This window comes from Stegostoma tigrinum, chromosome 21, assembly GCF_030684315.1.
Source record: "Stegostoma tigrinum isolate sSteTig4 chromosome 21, sSteTig4.hap1, whole genome shotgun sequence".
Taxonomy (NCBI): Eukaryota; Metazoa; Chordata; class Chondrichthyes; order Orectolobiformes; family Stegostomatidae; genus Stegostoma; species Stegostoma tigrinum.
Window position 1 is genome coordinate 29619090 of NC_081374.1, and position 19593 is coordinate 29638682.

The window sequence follows — 19593 nt, forward strand, 5'->3', positions numbered from 1 at the left end:
GAATATCTTTGGAATTTTCCAAGTAAAACTATACAGGGATTCTGATAAATTGTTTTGGTTCACCTGACAAGAAATACACACTCTGGTTTGCATTCTATCAGTCCCCTGAATGTGAACTCAGAGATTTAAGATTAGAGTTGGAGTTGGGTTGGCAAGTAATGGGGAATTGCTTAAAATGGTGAGGGAAAGTAGTAACAATTGTGTGCCCATTGTGTTCTTCACTGTCATAATATTCCTTGTCAGCAGCTGGGAAAATGGCGACCACTCTGAGCCCAATTAAACCAGTCATTCGGCCAATCGTGAGTTTTCTCTCCCACCACTGTCATTATTTTGCTGACAGTGGGAGGACACTCCAAAATCATGGAGAGACCGTTGGAGGAACCCCGGTAGGCTAATGGGGAGTGAGAAATGAGTAGGTTTCCATTTGGGCATTTTGATCCAAAGAAGGGCATTCTAGTTAACACTGTAGCAATGACACTGCTTACCTTTTTAAATCTCACTGCTGCACCCCCTTAATATCTTTTATTAGGGTTTTGTAGCTCGGGAAACTCGCACCTTCCCTCTTGTTCTCTAATTCCTGAATCTGACTTTAACCTGTCAGGGTAAAATGATCATATGCCATAACACAGCACATTACAGAATTCGTTTAAATATTTATTGCGCCATGGTGACTGTCTAAACGTAAATATATTATCCTTCTGATTTCAACAGTAACTAAATATGTTGTTTCTTTTACTTTCTTTATTTTAAAACAGTATGCGTCCTAATGGTCACCCAGGCAAGTTTGTCTCATTTGTGTGAGTGGGTGGCACAGTTATCTTTATGAGTCACTTTCTCTCTCCCTTCCTGTAGTATAAAAATCTCATTCATGTTAGTGATTGTCACAACTCTACCCTACCTCAAGCTTTTGATTATAACATTTCAATCCTCGAGCAATTCCAGATCCTGAGTTCAGGAATAGCCCACCAACATGCTGAATTGTACTAGCTGGAGAAAATTCTGGATTTATCAGATCATCAGATTGCAGAATAAGTTTCACATCAACAACAGTTTTGTGAAGAGCATTTCCAGAGGACATGAGGGAACGATCCAGATATACTGGAAGGATGGTCATTATATTCCTGGCCCATCCTACAAACAGCTTGGCCACAGGTCAAGACAGTTGTTTAAATCTGGACAAATGCATTGTGTTGGTTGGTGTGATTGCATCATTTTTTTGTACCTTAGTTAAAATATTCACGCAGTTGATGTTGCACCTTAGTTCAAATAATTTTGTTTCATTTGCCTGCTTGTTTTAAAAGCTCCGCTCATAGTCATATTAGTTCCTGAGATATGTAACTGGACCAATTTTGATGATTGCCAATTTCAAACCGCCTTTGCAGTATGAACACTTGAATCATTAATGTTGGATCCCTTACAGTTAAATGTGTTCTTGCAGTTGAATAACCACAAACATCCCCATATACTGCTTATCTACTTGTAAGAACATCCATCCATTGCTGCACTGTCCAGGGATACTTTCTGTGTACAGTATGAGCAATAGGCACTGCCCCCAGCGGTACTGCTGAATTGCCCAATGGCAATGAGCTGCCACTTACAAAATAGGTCTGGCTAAAGTGGGATTACAATGTTTTCAGGCTCATCAACTGGACCCCTACTGTCAGCATACAATTTTGGCAGCTGTTTAGGAGCATTCCACACTTAACAAAGGTAGGATTATGAGCATATTACACTAATGTAGAGAAGAGATATAACAAACGTTTGGGTGTTTGGTTCTAAAAGAAGTGTCAATATGGATTTTTGGTTTCAGTTCTGAGAGGGACACTTTTTTATTTAAATTGAAAAGGCCAGACCAGAGAGTTTAAAACAGCCTTTCAAAGAAAGCATGTATCTTAGGTTAAATGATCAGCAAGCTACCTAGGGAGATATTTGCTGGAATGTTTACTCTGTGGAACTTTTATAATCAACACAGACGATACATGTTATGAAGCCAGCTTGCAAGCTGAATTCAGAAGAAAAGTTTTATTCTAGTTCAAGGGCGGGTTGTTTTGGAACTCCACTGACTTAGGGGAAGGTGACAGCCTACTGGAATTATTATAAGACAATTAATCCAGAGACCTAGATAATGTTCTGGGGATCTGGGTTTGAATCAGAATTTAATTTTTAAAAAAAATTCTAGAATTAAGAATCTACTGATGACCATGGAACCATTGTCGATTGTTGCAAAAACCCATTTGGTTCACTGATGTCCTTCAGGAAAGAAATCTACCATCTTCACCTGGCCTGGCCAACCTGTGACTCAGACCCACAGCAATGTGGTTGACTCTCGATTGCCCTCTGAAATGGTTTAGCAAGCTATTCAGTTATACCAATTGCTACAAAGTCTCAAAGAAATGAAACCAGATGGATCACCTTGCATTGGCCTAGGCGCCGGGAAAGAAAATGGCAGAAACAGCCTTCTCCAACCCTGAAAAATGCTCTTCACTGATACCTTGGGGCTAATGCTAAAATTGGGAGAGCTGTCTCACAGACTAGTTAAGCAACAGCCTGACATATCATACTCTCATAATTCTGCCTTACAGACAATGTCCCAGACACCACCATCACCGTCCCTGTATATGTCCTGTCTCACTGGCAGGACCGATCCAGTAGAGGTGGCAGCGCAGTGGCATACAGTCGGGAGGGAGTTTCCCTGGGAATCTTCAACATTGACTTTGGACTCCATGAGGTCTTGTGACTTCAAGTCAAACATGGGCAAAGAAATCTCCTGCTGATTACATCATACCATCCTCACTCAGCTAATGAATCAATATTTCTCCATGTTGAACAACATTTGGAGGAAGTACTGATGATGGCAAGGGAACAAATGTTTTTTTGGATGGGCCATTTCAAAGTCTACAATCAAAAGTGGCTCAGCAGCTGTACTACTGATTAAGCTGGTCGGGTCCTCAAAGACATAGTGCTAGTTTGTGTCCGTGGCAGGTGGTGAGGGAACCAACAACAGGGAAAAACATACTTCACCTCATCCTTACCAACTGTCAGTTGCAGTTGCATCTGTCCATGACAGTATCGGTAAGAGTGACCATCGCACAGTCCTTGTGAAGATAAAGTCCCACCTTCACATTGAGAATAACTTTCATCGCGTTGTGTGGCAGTACTACCATGCTAAATGGGACAGACTTTGCACAGATCTAGTAAGTCGAGACTGGGCATCCACGGGGTGTTGTGGGCCACCAACACCAGCAGAATTGTACTTAAGCACAATCTCATGATCCAGAAATTCTCCACTCAACCATGACCATCAAGCCAGGGGATCAATCGTAGCTCAATGGAGAGTCCAAGGGGGCATGCTAAGAGCAACACCAGGCATACCTGAAGATGAAGCCACCAAACAGGACTGCTTGCATGGCAAACAACATAAGCAGCAAAAGTTAGACAGCGCTAAGCGTTCCCACAACCATTGGATCAGAGCTAAGCTCTGCAGTCCTGCCACATCCAGTCATGAATGGTGGTGGATAATTCACTGGAGGAGGAGGCTGCACAAGTATTCCCATTCTCAATGATGGAAGAGTCCAACACAGCAGTGCTAAAGCTAAGGCTTAAGCTTTTGTAGCAATCCTCAACCAGATGATCCATGTCAGCCTCCCTACAGTGGTCCCCAGCATTACAGATACCAGTCTTCATCGTTTGATTCACTCCACGTGATATCAAGAAACAGTTGGAGACACTGGATACTGCAAAGGGTACGGGCCCTGACAACATTCCAGCAATACTCCTGAAGACTTATGGTCCAGAATTTGTCGGTCCCCTGGCCAATCTGTTCCAGCACATTGACAACATTGGCATCTACCATGCAATGTGGAAAATTGCCCAAGTATGTCCTGTACTTAAAAAAAAGGACAGATCCCCTCTCTTAGCCAATTATTGCCCTATCAGTCTACTCTCAATCATCAGTAAAGTGATGGAAGGTGTCAACAACAGTGCCATCAAGCAGCACCTGCTCAGCAATAACCTGCTCAGTTAATGCCCAGTTTGGGTTCTGCCAGGGCCATTCAACTCCTGACCTCATTTCAGCCTTGGTTCAAACATGGACAAAAGAGCTGAATTCCAGAGGTCAGATGAGAGTGACAGTCCTTGACATGAAGGCTGCATTTGACCGAGTGTGACATCAAGGAGCCCCAGCAAATAGGCATCGGGGCAAACTCTCTACTGGATGGAGCCATACCTGACACATAGGAAGATGGTCTTGGTTGTGGGAGATCAGCCATCTCAGCTCCAGGACATCTCTGCAGGAGTTGCTCAGTGTAGTGTCTTAGGTCCAACCATCTTCAGCCTCTTCATCAATGACTTTCCATTCATCATAAGGTCAAAAGTGGTGATGTTCGCCTATGATTGTACAATGTTCAGCACCATTTGCGACTCCTCAGACACTGAAGTAGTCCAGCAGTCCGTGTCCGAATGCAGCAAGATATGGACAATACCTGAGATTTGGCTGGCAAGTGGCAAGATATATGGGAACACCATCACCACTAAGTTCCCCTCCAAACCACCCACCATCCTGCCATGGAAACATATCACTGTTCCTTCACTGCCACTGGGTCAAAACCCTGAAATTCCCTCCCTTATAGCATTGTAGTTCATCCATGGCAGGTGGACTGTAGCAGTTCCAGAAGGCAGCTCACCACCACCTTCTCAAGGGCAACTAGGGATGGGCAAGAAATGCTGGCCAGCCAGTGACAGCCACATCCCAAAAAATGAACAAATAATTTTAAAAACTCTTCAGACCAAGAGCTGAATGAAATCTTAAAGCTGTTCTACAAGCTCAAGAAGACAGGATTAAGAAAAAGCTTGCATTTTTCTTGTAATTCAGTGAAGAAAAGTTAGTAACTTAGCTTATCCATTTGTCCTTGGAAGAAATTGGAAGAATTATATCTTCAAAATGTGCAGAAATTCATAGAATGCAAGCAAGCTTGTTAGTTCTGTAATAAATGTTGTAGTGAAGATCGAAGTTTTGCTTCACTGGTGTTGAGAGTCTCTAAAAGATGTTATAGAGTCATGTCCAGCATGGAAACAGACCATTCAGTCCAATGCACCTATGCCGATGAGATAACCTAAATTGATCTAGTTCCATTTGCCAGTATTTGCTCCATATCTATCTGAACCGTTCTGAATCATGTAACCATCCAGATGCTGTTGTAATGTAGTAGTCTCCACCACCTCCTCTGGCATCTCATTCCATACATGCACCACACTCTGTGTGAAAATGTTGGCCCTTAGGTCCCTTTTAAATCATTCCCCTCTCACCTTAAATCTAACCCTCTTGTTTTGCACCCTCTTACCCTGGAGAAAGACATTTGCTATTCACCCTATCCAAGCCCCTCACTATTTTATAACCCTCTATAATGTCACCCCTCAGCTTCTGATGCTCCATGAAAAATTGTTCTAGCCTATTTAGCCTCCATATAGCTCAATCCCTCCAACCCTGGCAACATCCTTTGTAAATCTTTTCTGATCTCTTTCAAGTTTGACAACATCTTTCCTATAGCAGTGAGACCAGAATTGAACACAGTATTCTAGAAGTGGCCTAACTGAAGCAGATTGAGCATTTCTTTGTTTGCTGATAACGGCAAGATTTTTCCAAATTGATTTTTTTACACATGTAGGTTTTTTTCTTTTTGTGCAATAAATCTTGCAACAAAAGAATAAAAACCGAATGATCTGGGGATGCTGTAAATCAGGAACAAAAACAAAAGTTGCTGGAAAAGCTCAGCAGGTCTGGCAGCATCTGTGAAGGAAAAAATAGAGTTAATGTTTCAGGTCCAGTGACCCTTCCTCAGAACTGGAAGTTCTGGCAGTTCTGAGGAAGGGTTACCAGACCCGAAACGTTAACTCTGTTTCTCTATTACAGATGCTGCCAGATCTGCTGGGCTTTTCCAGAAACTTTGTTTTTGTTCCGAAAGTACATTGACAGTTTGTGGTAATATGTTCAGTCCGTGACCACAATGTGAACCAAATGTGCAAAATTGCTGAATCCAACCGGAAAATGGCGGTGTTATTTTTGATGGGTTTCACAGTGAGTTTTTCTCTATCTGTCCGAATAAATTTTCTTGTTATCAATTTGAACTCCCATAATTAGCAAAATACTGTATTTTACGCACTCGTTCACTGATGGCCTGATTCTCCTTTTTGCTGAAGGCAGAAATACTGAGAGGATACCCTAGGATCCATGGCACTAACACCATGTTTAAAAGGATTTCTGCCTCCAGTCAAGTGCTGGAAATCCACAGACTTTTAGCTCGTATTGAGACATTTGACCAATATATTGCAGATAAAAGGAAGTTGGTAGCCTGCCTTTTAGATATGGACTTGGGGGATGGGTTGGTCCAGTGAAAGACTATCCTCTTCTCTCAGGACTGCCAGAGGAGGCCCAACGTCAGACTCCTGCCAGACTGGCCTGCGATTGTCACCCAGATCAGTGAAGTCTTAATTTTGAGGACAAATGATCAGCAATGCCATCACTAGGTCAAAGCTATTCTGTGCTTCACTAAGGCAAATCCCACCATCTTCCTTCTGTTGCCTCATGCTTCCTCTATTTCTGCTCCAGCACCCACCTCCCACAAAGGTTCATTCTCTGCAATGCCCATTGCCGCTGGCAATATCTTCTCTCACTTGCTTTCATCCACCCAATCCCCAGACTACTCAGCCTACACGGCGTCTGTGTCTCTTACTCACTCGGGACACTTCACTGTCTTTCCTTCACTGGCCTTGCACTTCTGCTAATTTCATTTCATTCAACCTCTCATTTGACTCATTCCAACTGATAGAACATCAGAAAGGACCAGGGTGGGTGGTGGGGTGCTGGTACTAAGACCCTCGTCTCCTATGAAGAGAGGGTGCTGGTTGTGACTGATCCAAGTAGCCAACTGACCGTGGAAAAGCTGCTGGTCTGATATCAGAAGACAGTCTTGACTTAATGTGCTGAAAGTTTCTGTCTGAAGTGTGCCTCACTTAAGCATTGAGATGTTAATTGTAGGTTAAAGCAGATGCAGTGCGTTTGATAGATTCATGGCTAGCACGTGGTGCAGATGTGAGATGAATCAGTACCATCACAAAAATGTCCACCTCCTAGACAGATGACTGCTGACAACCATGACAAACTGTCTGACTAAAAGGCAAGGCAAGATAGAAATAAGTTGAGATTTTAGCTTCAGGTGAGGGGCCAAGATGCAGACAAAAGGGAAGGCAAGGGAAGGATGCCGTCAATATCGTAGTTGGCACAAAGTGAGAATGAGGTATCTTGAGATGCACCCTGGTCCTACCTGTGAAATGTGTGCTTGATTCTTGTGCAATTCCCTCACAAGAAAGAAAGGCGCCTGTGCACTCCAAAACACAGCATTGAAATGCAGAAACATACTGTAATTGGATTGAAGGTGCACCATGATAAAGTAAGGAGATTGGCATGTGGTTGGACGTTTTTGTTCATGGATATGGGGCAAGTTGCCATTATGTATGTTCAGAGTTGCTGGTTCCAGGAGTCCAAGATGGAAGTCCCAAGGAGCAAGCAGCAAACTGTGATAGCCAGTCAACCACGACTTATATGTTGGAAATTCTCAGTGTCTTTTTTTTATTTGACAGGTGGAAGAATGGGGAACTATGTACTAATGAGGTGAAATTAGGTAGTCATACAGTTAATAACAAGTGATAAATCACATCAGTAAGCCTTTCACTATTCACTGGTGAACATTGTATCATACTGTTAGTTGAAAAATGTGGCTTTTTGGACTCGACATTGAGAATGTCCTCACTCGACGCCTCATCTGATTTTCTGGAATTTATCACCATGCCCATGTCATTCATGATTTGGGAAGATTTCACCCAGGTAATCTACAGATTACATTCCAAAGAATTAGAAAGATAGAGGACTAGATGCTAGAAATCAGAAACAAGAACTGAAATTACTGGAAAAGCTTAGCAGGTCTGGCATCATCTGTGGAGACAAAGTAGAGTTAACATTCCTCAGCATTGGGATTCCACTTTAAAATTTGATTTATTCAATGTTAGCATTTTCTGGGATCATAATAGCAAGTGTGGCCAATTATATCATAAATAGGGACGATGCTGAGATTCTGAATGAGATAAAATAGACAAAATTGTGTTACAATATTACCAAAGTTGATGGCACCCACACTGGATAGATCACTCAGACTGAATGGTAGAAATTCTGGGTTGCTGAGTGAAACAATTGAGGTATTTACTATTATCTCTCTAATTTCTTTAGGTTAATAGGGGAGGCAGCAGAGGACTAAAGTATCGTAAGTGTTACATCCTATTTTCCAAAAAAGGGAGAAAGATGAATCTGACAATTTCAGGCCATTTGGTTTAGTGAAAGCAGTGTGAGTCCTTTTGGAAATGTGTAATCCAGGAGAAAGTGAACAAGCACAAACTGACAGATAAGAGACAGTAAAATTTGTTAAGGGCTAGTCATTTTGAATGAACATGATTGAATGTTTTGATGAGGAAACAGAACCGGTGAATGAGGGCAGTTAAATTAATACTGATTTGTATTTTCAAAATAATGTTCTTATATTCAGCCTGTTAAGGTGAATATCTATTTTTGTAGACCATTTTTTCTACTTTCACAAGCAGGTTTCTGCTTTTAAAAAAGCAGAGAGATCTGCCGGTCCAATGAAATGACAGTAAAGATCTTTATTCAGTACAGTATGACACTTTTTCCATGGGAAATATATTGGAAAGCATATAAACATTCACCCATTGCATGTCAACACAAAGGTCAACTTAGCTTTGCAAAACCAATCCCCTTGATGGATCACTGTGTTAAAAACACACGCACATTACAATACTGCACCGAATGGTAACATTTGAAAGATCGGAAACATTTTACACTTAATCTTTCAGAATGTTTCCACCTCATTTTATTTCCCTTTAGATTTCCTTTAATATCTTTCAAGCTGGAAAGCATCTGAAAATCTGCATCTCGGTAGTGTGTGAGTGGAAATCCAACTCTCATCCTCAACCGAAAATGTGGAACCTGCCCTCATTGAGGCAGTGTGCACATTTTGCACAACAGCCATGATCATCCTAGGGGAAAGAAATCAAAGGAAACGGCATGTAGTTGGGAATGTGAAGGAAATTCAGATACCTCCAAAAATGACACTGAAATGCTGCTGAATGGAAGAACAGCTGGCAAATTCAGGATTGGAAGCTTTTGTTCTTGGGCAGTTCCTTGAGACTGAGGATGACTGTCTTCTGCTCTGAAATTGTGGGTCATGAGGTGACCGACTAGCCTAATGGTGGATCTGCACACTCAATTATTGATAGTCACCCAAACACAACGTACATTCACACCACAACAAAAAAAAATCAGCACTCACAGATGAATAACTAGGAAGCTATTCTAAATTGATATAAAACAGCTAACAATTGTTTCCAGCTTTGGGCACCTGGAAGGTTTCGAAGGACGTGCAGAGGAGATTTATTGAAGTGGTTCTGTGGATATGGGTATAAAATTATGTGAATAGACCAAAAAAAATTATCTTTTTGAAGTAGAGAAGGTTGAGACCAGATTCCATACAGATGTTTAAAATCAGATAGATAGAGCAATTAAAGGGAATTTTTTTTTCCCAATGATGAAAGGGTTGTTAATCAGAATGCACAGAATTCAAATGATTGGCAGAAGAACTTGAGCTGAATGAGAATAATCCTTTTAAGTTTTGTAATGTACTGCCTAACAGGGTGCTGGAAATTATTCAGTGGAAGCTTTCAAAAGGAAATAGGATAAATATGTTAAGGAAAATAAAATGCAGAGATATTGGGGAATTGAAGGGTATTGGGACTGACTAGGTGGCTCTTTAAAAAAAAATCTCATACAATGATTCTAAGCAGAGTTATCATTATTTGACATGGCATGAAGTACTTAAGGTTTTGAAAACGAGGAGTAGCAGTAATGTCATACAGGCCTTTGAGACAGCCTTGACATTCAATAAGGTTATTACCATGCTTCTGCTTCCATTCCATTTTCCTTCCAATTTCCATTTCCCTTGATTCTTTTAGAACTAATAGGAATTGTTTGGATGCTAACTGATTAATTAGTTTTGAGCATTATTTTCCATCCGTCATGGACGATAACTCAGAGGATGTTGGCATCTCATTTGCCCAGTGACAGAAATATTTTGCTGGAGATCACTGAATGCTCATGTGCAATTAGCATGATAGCAGTTGCTTCTGAAGTCTGAATTCAACATTAAATTTTCAGTACACTGGGGGCTTCCAGAGTTGAAATGTTTAATATATTAGGCTTTCCTTCGACATACATTCCCAAAAATAGTTTTCTGTATTATTCTTGAAATTATAGCCATTAGTAAGCTGCATTAAAAGAAAATTAGACCACATTAAACATCCCTTGGAGACAGTATTGGTATTTTCAAACCAAAACAATGATAACATTACGCATTGAATTTCAGACACACAACTTTTTGACGCACTGAAAATTGATTTGTTATCCAATGTGCAACAACTGAAGAAAAGTATTGGCTCAAATTTTGCTGAAGCAGTGCCCTTCTGACATGCCCTGTAAGTTGGCATTTTACTTCACTCTTAAGTTTGATTTGTTTTGTTTGCCTTTTAAGCTAATGGAAATGTGAGGCGATATTGGCATAGTGAGGGCAACTGAGCATTTTGAGTCTCTCTCCTTAGTCAATGGCATTTAAAAATTGTGAGAAAAATTGCAACAACGCACAAGGAAACAGGTGAATGGCAATCAAATTAAGTGTAGAAACAGACAAAAAGGAGAGCCGGAATGATCAGTTAACTTCATGACTGACCTTTACAACCACAGACTGTGTTTGCGGCCCCTGATGCTTTGTCATTAAACTGGTTTGAATAAGTATATGGAAATATTGGACTGGATATTACATGCCACTGCTGGTGTGTTTTTGGTGGTGAACTAAGGGCAGCTGGCTAGTCTACTGTCTTCCTATCCACCCGTCAGTTCATCCCTATAAGGAAGTGGGTGCTAAAACTGGCACGTGTCTGCCACGTATAAATAAATAGTTACAGGTCACTTGGGCTTCTGAAAAGCTCAGTTGACACCAATATAAATCTTCCCACACAGTAGTCTGACTGTTGAGGTTGGTTGGCTCGCCGAGCTGGTTTGTTGTTCTGCAGACGTTTTGTTACTGTGCTTGGTAACTCATCTCAATCCACGTGGACAAGGAGAACGATGACTTCGACTGGGACAACACCAAGATCCTGGGACAGGCTAGGCAGAGACAGACACGAGAATTCCTGGAAACATGACACTCCACGACCAACCTCAACACCCACAACCCGAGCTACAAATCTACTCCAAAACCTTAAAGTGGTCTGATTGGAGTGGACAGCTGGCCGTGTCTTGGCTTGTTGATTAATGTGTTAAAAATGGCATGGGGGAAGGGGGAAATGGCGATGCTAACTTCAGTGGGAGAGTGGGACAACCTCCCCTCCCTCCAAGAGGATTGTACGCACTCCTTCAACTCTTACATTATTTAAATCTTGCACCATTTGACACATCTCTACATCCAACCTCACCGTCCCCTATGTTCCAAAATCTCTCTTTCTCCTGAGCCTCCAGACCTGCTTCACCCAGACGTTCACTTGGGCCTGCAGTGTGGATCTGCCTGCTGTCCTACCAAGATTACTAGAGGTGGACAACAGTTGGTTTGACCAGCTACTCCAGATTGTGTGTCCTCTTCCCTCATGAGGGGTGATAGTCCAAATGTGAGCTCTTTGAACCCACCTGCAGTAATTTGTGCCTACAGGGACGGCTTGATCCAAGCCTCTGTCAACTTTCCCTTCCAGTGAACATCCATAAACTCCAATCCATTTTGATAGATAACCAGAACTTTTTTAAGGGCCCTATGGTCAAGGCCAATCCTGCTCTTAAGCTTCACTCTTCCTTACATTGCAGAAGATTGCACCATATTCAGAAATAATAACACCATGTCTTTATTTCTTTATGCCCCAGGGAGGGGAAATGAATTGCATCACTTCATGCTACTACTGTTATGGCTGAAATTCTGCAGCTCAGCACAGACTAGAGATTGGTATTGATGTGTTTTGTAGGAATGTAAAAAGTGACTTCAAACAGAATTTCACATTTGCTGGTGTTATGATGACGGTAATAGGTTTGAGCAAAGAATTTCTCAATAATATGAGAATGTACTATACGAACAAGCCAAACCAATTTAATTATAATGACAAATCTATAATTGAATCTGGTAGTATTACCTTCTTTCAATCTTCAGGTATGCATTCAATCTCAAGACGGAACAATGTTACTTCTTTAAAAACACCAATTAATTAATGCAAAGGCACAAGTGACAGCAAAGTATCATATGCTGAACCAGACAAGAAACAGCAAAACCTTTTTTAATTGACAGAAGTCGAACTAGTACATTTTGATAAACTGTTTAGGTTTAAGAGCTGTTGCATGTAAATAAACACTCAGCCAGTTTGCAACAAGCGTGATTAGTAAAATTATTCTTCATTTGTTTACAAAGTGTTTTAGTTTATATTTAGTCACAAATGACAGCACACTTAAATCAATTACTACAAAAGTGAAATTTATAATTGATCTTCTATATTTGATTTTGCACCAGTATGGTTTTGTCTGATTTTTTCTGAACAATGAAAATTAAAAACAGGAAATGCTGAAAACACACTTCAGACAGAACGTTCCCATGCGCTGAATGACACAGGCATTGTTGAGAAAGTTGGAAAATTGAGAGATTATCAGTGAGGAACTTCGCAACGTTGGGAGTAATAAGTCCCATTTTCTAACCAATGTACAACAGCGAGGCAAGATTCTCACTTGTGACTGGGGAGAGACTTATTTACATGCAGTAGCATGTATTAACATCTCATCATTAATCTTGCCTTGTGTAGACATAGTTGCCAATTTCCTCACTTGATAAATAGAATATAGACAGTGACAATTCCTAATGTACAAGTCAGAGGGGCTCCCTGGCAACACCAGCTTATCACTTGCTCCTTTGGACCTCCATCTTGAATGCTAGTCTTCAGCATCTCAGGGCATACTCCATTGGTCACAACTGCATGCAACCCTGTGCTCACGAACGTTGGCATCTAACAACTACAAGCCTCACTGCACCATAATGGCACATCTCTGATCCACTTACAAAATGATTCTGCACCTCAATGCTGCATTGTAGAGTATATTGATTGCTGATTGTTTGTGGAGATTTTAAACTAAAGTGGCAGAGGGAACCTGTGGAAGGAGTCAGAGGAAGGAAGTTATTGCAATAGTGATGAAGGACATTATCTCTGATGATGTGAAGTCCATATGGGTAGAGGTGAGAAATCCTATGTGCAAAAAACATTTGTGGGTTTGTTTCTAGACTCCCAGACTCCCAAACCATAGAGATGATGTTAGGAATGGCATTAAATGGGAAATTAGAGACCGGTGCAATAAAGGAGCACCTGTAGTTATGGTTGACTTTACTCTGCATATGTCTTTAGCAAATCAAGTTCGTAACGATGCTGTAGAGGAGGAAATCCTGAAGTGTATATGGGATGGTTTGCTGCACCAACACATTGAGGAACCAACTTAACCTACACTTAAAATACACTTATTGTGTAATTAGAAAGGATTAATTGACAATCTAGTTGTGTGAGGCCTCATGGGGATGAGCAGCCATGATGATGAGAGAATTTTTCATCAAGATGGTGTGAGATGCAGTTGATTCTACAAATAGGTTCTTGAATCTAAATAGAGGAAACTAAAATGGTATGAGTTGCGACTTGGGTATGATACATTGGAGAACATTATTTAAAGGGATGACAGTGGAAAGGCGATGATAAACATTCAAAGAGTGCATGAGTGAACTGTAATAATTATTAATGGCACAAAAAACGAAATGGGAAAGGTAGCCAAATCAAGGCTTGCAAGGGAAATTATGGATAGTAAGTAAGAGGCATATAAATTGGCCAGAAAAAAACACAACAGGCCTGAGGACTGGGAGCAAGTTAGATTTCAGTAAAGGAGGATAAAGAGAGATTCATTTAGGAAGAAAATAGAGTACAAGAGTAAGCTTAAGACAAATACATATTAAGAAAAAACTGACTGTAAAAGTTTCTATAGGTACATGAAAAGAAATTGATTAGTGAGGACAAATGTACGTCCCTTACAATCAGAAACAAGGGAATTTATATTGGGGAACAAGAAATGGCTGACAAACTAAATACATACTTCGGTTCTGTGATAACAAAAGAGGATATACCAAAGATTTTGGGGAACACAGGGAGGTCCTGAACAAAATCAATGTCAGGAGGGAAATGATGTTGGTTTAATGGGATTGAAGGCTGGCCAAACTGCAGAGCCTGATAAAGTACTTAAGGGGGTGGGACTAACAATGGGAGATGTATTGGTGGTGACCTTCCAATGCTCTATAGACTTTAGAACAGTTCATACAGAACTGAGAGTAGATCACGTAACCCTTCTATCTAAGAAGTGAAGCAGAGAGAAAACCATTAAGTATTGACCGGTCAGTCTGGTAGTGGGAAAAATGCTAAAGTTTTTAATAAAGTAATTAATACTTGAGCATCTGGAAAACAGTGACAGGATTGGAAAAAGTCATCATGGATTTATGAAAGAGACACTATGCTTGACAAATCTACTGAATTCTTCGTGGATATAACTAGTGGGCTTGAGGGAGAGCTAGTGGATGCCATTTACTTGGACTTTGAGAAGGCTTTGACATAGTGTCGCATAAACCTTGGCGTGTACAATTAAAGCACATGGGATTGGGGATAGCGAATTAAGATGGTTAGAAGCCTGTTGGCAGATTGGAAAAATAGAGGAAAAAAAATGGCAGGTGGTGACTGGTGGGGTGGGTTATAACGGGGATCAGTGCTAGGACCCTAACTATTCACAATATATATTACTGATTTAGATTTAGAAACTAAATGTAACATCTCAAACTTTACAGATGAAACACACCTGAGAGGGAGGTTAATCTGTAAGGAGGACATAGCGATACTTCAATGTGATTTGGACAAGTTGAGTGTGTGGACAAATTTATGACTGATGCAGTAAAATATAGATAAATGTGAGATTACCCACATTGCTAGCAAAAACAGGAAGGAAGGGTACTATTCGAATGGCTGTAATTGAGGCAAGTGAATGTGCAATGAGACCTGGCTGCCCTCATATGCTAGTCACTGAAAATAAGCATGCAGGTACAGCAGGCAGTCAAGAAGGTAAATGGTATGTTGGCCTTCATAACAGGAGGATTTGAGTACACGATTAGGGATGGCTTGCATGTTGGTCTTGTAAATTGTGCACAGTTTTGGTCTCTTTATCTGAGGAAATGTATCCTTGCTATAGAAGGAGTGCAGCAAAAGTTTACTGGGCTTATGTATGAAGAGGTATTGAATTGGTTAAAATTTTGTTACCTGCAGTTCAGAAGAATGAGGGGGATCTCATAGAAACCTAGAAAATTCTACAGGCCAAAATAGGCAAATGCAGAAAGGGTGTTCCTAATAGTAATTGATTCCTGAACCAGGGTTCAAGGTCCAAGAATTTGCATTAGACTATTTAGAACAAAGATGAGGAGAAACATTTTTGACTAGAGAGTGGCGGCCCTATGGAATTTGCTACCACAAAAAGCAATTGAGATCAAAACATTGTTTCAGAGATAGTAGGAACTGCCGATGCTGGAGAATCTGAGATAACAAGGTGTAGAACTGGATGAACACAGCAGGCCAAGCAATATTAGAGGAGCAGGAAAGCTGTCATTTTTGGGTCTAGACCCTTCTTCATAAAAATTTCTTCAGGAGACTGTCATAACACAGCTTGTCTGGAAACAATCTGCAAGATTGCCATATTTGCATTTCACAATCTGTACCGATCCAAGTGATGATATATTTTGATCATCTTAACTGATCATGGGAAATTCCCTGTAAGAAGTAACTGGATCATCTTGAAAATGATGAATTTTATACCTTGTATCATACACAGGTTACATTCCAATCTCCAAAATCAAAAGTATTGAGCAGACTATAATGTTCCCACAGGAGAGTTGGAGGTGGAGGTGGGCGTTAAACTGGGTGAAAAAGTGAAGAGTGGGATTCCTGAGGCCTTCTTGCCTCCTTCCCAATTTAGATGTTAAGAATGGTAACCTAAAGCTAGGGAAGAACTGCTAAAGTTGTGCTGAAGTCCCAGTGGCAATTCCAAAACCTTACTCAGTTTAATTAATCAAACATGATGAATGCTGCATTGAAACTTGTGCATTGATGAGGCAGGGTATTGAGCAGTGACAATGCCAGCTTTACCCATCTTACTTTATCCTTTAGTTATTAAATTCATAGAGACTAGCACCACCAACACCACTCCCCACCCATCGGATTCCAGCTGAAGGTATTCTGAACACAAGCATTGTACCAGTTCTTTAACCTGATGTCAATGCAGAAATACTTCTGTAACTGATAGAACAGCCACTGCTTTTTGATGTTTTAAAGGATATTTATGGAGTTAACAAAGCAAATTCATCCATATTTTAGTGTATGTGGGTTTGGCTTGTATAATATGCAATGAGCAACAAGTTTCCTTTGTGTCTTTCAAACAACATGCAAACAACTTGGAACTGTGCAAGAATAGGCTTTGTGAAACAATAATGTTACGGATTATCACAAGTTATTTTCTTGTTAACTCTTAATGTTTTACCAAATTTCTCATTGTCTCGACTGTGATTATCAAGTTAGGAAACTCAGATTTTGATATATAGGGATGGCTGAAATCCTACTACTGGGACCAAATCCAGGATGAAATATTATGGATATGTATTCCCTGGTGATAAATTACCTGACTGCTAAAAGGACTGCTGTTCAATTCAGGATACCGCACTTCCTCAGAGTTGCTATCCCAATTATCAGCTGGTAAGTCAACAGCGCCATCACTAATGTTGGCCAGTGCCGAACCTCCAGTAGTAGTTGGTGCGGGGAGCTGGCGGGTGGGGTGGGGGTGGGGCTGGGTGGATGGATGGTTGGGTGTGAGGGTGGTGGTGGGGGGGTCCTGCAAACAGGTTGAGTAATGCTTAAAGAAAGGGGTCATTGAGTGCTCACAAAGGACGGCTGAAGACCGATAGCGGAACAGGATTTCACTGGATGGCATCCCACTCCCAATGCAGGAAAAAACACACTCAAAATTTAGTTGGTTCAATTGGTATAGAGGGCTGATATGCCAATTTTGTTGCTCTTGGCAATATGAATGTCAATGGGATGCAGTTGGGCACCATTTTGTGCCAACCTTTCTGCATTCCAACTTATCTTGGTAAAGACTGATAAAATGCTAATTGTGGTTTTGGTGTGTTTTGTAGGGAAAGTGATTTGAATGGTGGATGATATCCTCAAGTATTTTGAGCAAAGCTTTACCCAAACATCTTCCAGCACTGAAATTGATGAGTTTTTCTACATGTCTAATCACTAACAAGAAAAATTCCACCGGCTCATGTACATCATTTCCTGTCAGGAAAAATGGTCACAATGAATACTTCAACAAGCTGGAAAAATAATTGCATACAAGTTCAACAACATTGTAGTTTAAACTGTCAACCTCAATTCTCTTTATTCCTTGAAAGCGATCTTAGCATTTTTACTGAAAAATGTCTCCTTGATTTTTAAAGAGACATTACACAATTATTAAAGACATTTGATGTAACATATATTTGTAATCTAATATAAGGATAAATGTGTTGTGCCAGAAAATTTTAGAGTTGATTCTGAAACTGATGAAAGCTCCCCAGTATATCAGCAAAAATCTATGAAATGCGAGTTTTGATATATCTGATAAAACACAAGTAAGGTTCTCTGATTCCTCTCTGTGGGTGATCTTGATCAATAAATCATACAGTAGAGAAGAGGCTCTTCAGCCCATCAAGTCTGTACTATCAAAAATACACTATCTCTCCTCGTCTCACTTTTCCACACTAGTTCCATAGCCATGAATGTTATCACACTTTAAGTGTCCATCCAAGGCTTTGAAAGGTTGTGAGGTTACCTGCCTCAACCACCCTTCCAGGCAAAGCATTCCAGAACCCCACCTCCATCTGGGTGAAAAATGCTTTCCTCAAATCTTTTCTAAACTTCCTGCCTTACATTTTAAAAGCATTTCCCCTTATTCTTGAGCTTTCTACGAAGCGGAACAACTACTTTCTATCTATTCTGTCCATGCTCTTCATGATCATGTACACCTCTTTATACACTGCTCTCCAGCTATGAGCTAACCAAAATTCTGTGTAACTCCAACATGACCTCCCTGCTTTTGTAATCTATGCCTTGACTAATAAAGGCAAGCATCCTGTTTGCTTTCTTAACGACTGTATGAACATGCCCTGCCACTTTCATGGATCTGTGCAGAACGTTCCAAGATCCCTGTGTTCCTCTGAGCACCCTAAACATCCTGCCATTCGTTGAGTACTCCCTAATCTTGTTCTTTTTTCCTATTTATCAGATGATGTGCAGGACAACTGTTTTAGTTGTGACAGGTAATTTAAGATTGCTCTAAAACAAGCACCACTAATGGCCTTTGAGACTCATGAAAAAGAATAAAGTTCAAGTTAATTCAGGAGTAAGTGTAGAAATTCAAAAGATATGGAACAGACTGTTATGCCACTATTTGCGAAGTTATTTGTGTGAGTAATGGTCCAGTTGTTTACCGAGCGCAGTGATGTAGTAGTACAGTCAAGCTCAGGATCCTATATTAAAATGCAAAGAATCAGTGAAATGCTAGCAATGGAAAGTTGATGAACTTGAATGCCAGTCAAGACTAGGATTTGGATTTGAAGCGTAGAGCTGGATGAACACACCAGGCCAAGCAGCATCTTAGGAGCGCAAAAGCTGATGTTTCGGGCCTAGACCCTTCATCAGAAATGGGGGAGAGCGAGAGGGTTCTGAAATAAATAGGGAAGGGGGTGGAGGTGGATCAAAGATGGATAGAGGAGAAGATAGGTGGACAAGAGAGTTGCAGTGAGCGAGAGATCCCCCGAGGTTTGTCACTCTCTCCCTATTTATTTCAGAACCGTCTACCCCTCTCCCACTGCTAATGAAGGGTCTAGGCCTGAAATGTCAGCTTTTGTGCTCCTAAGAAGATGTTGCTTGGCCTGCTGCGTTCATCCAGCTCCACACTTTGTTACCTTGGATTCTGTAGCATCTGCAGATCCTATTATCTCTGGTATAATTTTAACCTCATTACAAAGTCTCATCTAGGGATGCCTAATCTGAAGAAGTTACCCTCCTCCCTCCAGATAAACCTCAGGGGACCTCTCTCCCAATGCAACTCTCTTGTCCACTGATCTTCTCCTCTATCTATCTCCGATCCACCTCCTCCTCTCTCCCTATTTATTCCAGTTCCCTCTCCCCATCCCCCTCTCTGATGAAGGGTCTAGGCCCGAAACGTCAGCTTTTGTGCTCCTAAGATGCTGCTTGGCCTGCTGTGTTCATCCAGCTCTACACTTTTTTATCTTGGATTCTCCAGCATCTGCAGTTCCAATTATCTTTGGATTTGAAGCTGTTGTTTGG

The 19593-nt window shown here is 40.9% G+C and overlaps 1 protein-coding gene across 5 annotated transcripts in view; it reads left to right on the top strand.

Moving 5' to 3' along the window:
- The window catches only part of LOC125462997 (metabotropic glutamate receptor 4-like), a 1119827-nt gene that overhangs the window by 686445 nt on the left and 413789 nt on the right, over positions 1-19593 (top strand). The window contains exon 8 of one of the 5 annotated variants that reach the window (XM_059653419.1): positions 17394-17414. The exons of the other annotated variants lie outside the window; for them this stretch is intronic. Coding sequence (XP_059509402.1) covers positions 17394-17407 — 14 coding nt within the window. The 3' untranslated portion in view covers positions 17408-17414. Of the gene's footprint in view, positions 1-17393; positions 17415-19593 lie in introns of those variants that run through there. 5 annotated transcript variants of the gene reach the window in all.